Source organism: Echinops telfairi, unplaced genomic scaffold, assembly GCF_000313985.2.
Source record: "Echinops telfairi isolate 266 unplaced genomic scaffold, ASM31398v2 ScPeMD7_7467;HRSCAF=8505_1, whole genome shotgun sequence".
NCBI classification, from domain to species: domain Eukaryota; kingdom Metazoa; phylum Chordata; class Mammalia; order Afrosoricida; family Tenrecidae; genus Echinops; species Echinops telfairi.
Genome location: NW_022111368.1, coordinates 25,477,807 through 25,479,873, shown reverse-complemented (window position 1 = coordinate 25,479,873; position 2,067 = coordinate 25,477,807). Strand labels below are relative to the sequence as shown.

The 2,067-nt window shown below is 43.3% G+C and overlaps 1 protein-coding gene across 4 annotated transcripts in view; it reads right to left on the bottom strand.

Moving 5' to 3' along the window:
- AFF3 (AF4/FMR2 family member 3) overlaps positions 1-2,067 on the bottom strand; it is a 587,662-nt gene that overhangs the window by 98,181 nt on the left and 487,414 nt on the right. For 3 of the 4 annotated variants that reach the window (XM_030888457.2, XM_045283938.1, XM_045283939.1), the window contains one exon: positions 219-259. In XM_030888457.2, the coding sequence (XP_030744317.2) occupies positions 219-259 (41 nt within the window). The remainder of the gene's footprint in view (positions 1-218; positions 260-2,067) is intronic. The other variant, XM_045283937.1, reaches the window with a different exon arrangement.

Sequence of the window (2,067 nt, the reverse complement as noted above, 5' to 3'; positions counted from 1 at the left end):
AGGGGTTCTACATACTTTACATGAAATACAACAAGTCGATTTTTTTTAAGCCGTCATAAACTCCATACATGCATGAGGAATTCAAGCATGCAAAATGTTTAACATCCCAGTTCACAGATACTTTAGGGACAAAATCCGATTATGAATTATATGCCACAATAAATAGGGTTCAATGTTTCATAAAGCAATTTATAGTTCATAAAAATGACAAAATGTACCTGTCAGACAGAGCGAGGAGAGCGGTTCTCTGGGCTGCCTGCTGGAAGAAAGGGGAGATGTTTATTTAATAGTCTGACTTTTAGATGATGTGCTCAATCAACACTTTGAAAGAACCCGGGCTACACATGGTGTTGTCATGTGGCCAAATTCTAAACCACGGGCAACCCTGGCAAGCATGTGTCATGCTCGGCTGACAACATCCTGGTCACGCTTGCTGAAGACTCAGTGCACACCTACCTCCGGCGGGTGAGCCTGGGAGGCCCTAAGCACCCAACAGGGAGACACAGGGGGTGTCAGTCAAAGGAGTCTCAGGAAACCTAGCAGAGATCAGGGCTATTTCCCTGGAAGCTCTCAAGCAACTTCAACCAGTGCTTTATTCTATTTTCCTATAAGGGGGAAAAACAACAACCTTACCCTGGCACTTCTGAGAGTCAATTCTGACTCACAGTGATCCTGTAAGGCAGAGTAGAAATGCCGCTATGGGTTTCAGAGACTGTAAATCTTCAGTTTTGAACTTCTGATCTTGTGGTTAGCACTCCAATGCCTATCCCACACCCCCACCCCACTACCCCCGATAGTCAAATCTATTTTTTATAAAAGGGCTCCATAATTAGAAATTCTGTGACCAGGACTCTGGTGATATTTTGGAATTACTGATTTGTTTTAGCGATAGTAATGCTATCCTGGTACATTTCTTTGAAAAGAATCTTGTAGCGAAGATTTATCTTGACATAGTTGTGGATAAAATTACCTGATGCCGAGCCTGGCTTTCAGCTAGCACAGTTGCAGGGGCAGGTGTGGGTGGACATGCAAATGAAACCAGGTGGCCTTGGTTTCATCACTGCTGAAGCTTGGTTCTGAGAAGGGCACTGTGTTGTGTGGTTAGTATTATTTTGCGTGTATGTGTTTGAAATTTTCTGTAATAAAAATGTATGTACTGGGCACTACTGGGTGAGAGCAGGCAGAAGGACTCACGGGTTTTTCTATCTCTGAAATCATCATCTTCAAAACAAATTCACTGCCACTCAGTCAAATTCTGACTCAGAGTCACCCCATGGACAGAGAAGAACGGCGCTTGTCGGTTTCTGAGACTATAACTCTTGATGGGAGCAGAATGCCTCGTCTTTCTCCTGAAGAGAGCCTAGTGGGTTCGAACAGCTTACCCTGTGGTTAGCAGCCCAACATGTAGCGCGCTAGTCCACAAGGGCTCCTCAAAGTCAGGACTGGTGTACATGAAAGCATTGTCTTGAAGACCAAGACTTACTTTAGGTGCAGCCTGCGATAAGGAGCATGCACACTCCACGTTCACCTTGCACATTGCATATCATGTTGGCTGCTCACCAGGGACACACACACAATTTTGACTTCAACTTTTTAAAAAGCCCAACCCTCACCTCCATCTCACCTTTAGATAAAAACAGAATCTGCAGATCAGAAAAAGATAAATATCACAACCATCAACTACCTTTCACATATGAGTGGGTACCCCACAAAGAAACCCCAGAAAATTTCCCCCCCAAAGCTATGCATTTAATTTTTTTTAATTTTAAAAAACAACCATATCACCTTCAAAGTACTCTCCATTACACTTAATACATTTGTCAAATCTGTGATTCCATTCTTGGAAATGTTTTTCAAACTTATCTGTTTGGATGGCTGACAGCACCTCCCTCATTTTTTTCTTCACCTCTTCTACTTCTCAAATCGCTGTCCTTTCATGTCCCTCTTCATTCTCAGAAATAAAATGAAGTCGCATGGAGTGAAGTCAGGTGCGTGGGATGAGAGAGGCATGCTGTTTTTTGCCAAAATCTAGCACACTGAGATGGCTGTGTGAGCAGGTGCTTTGTC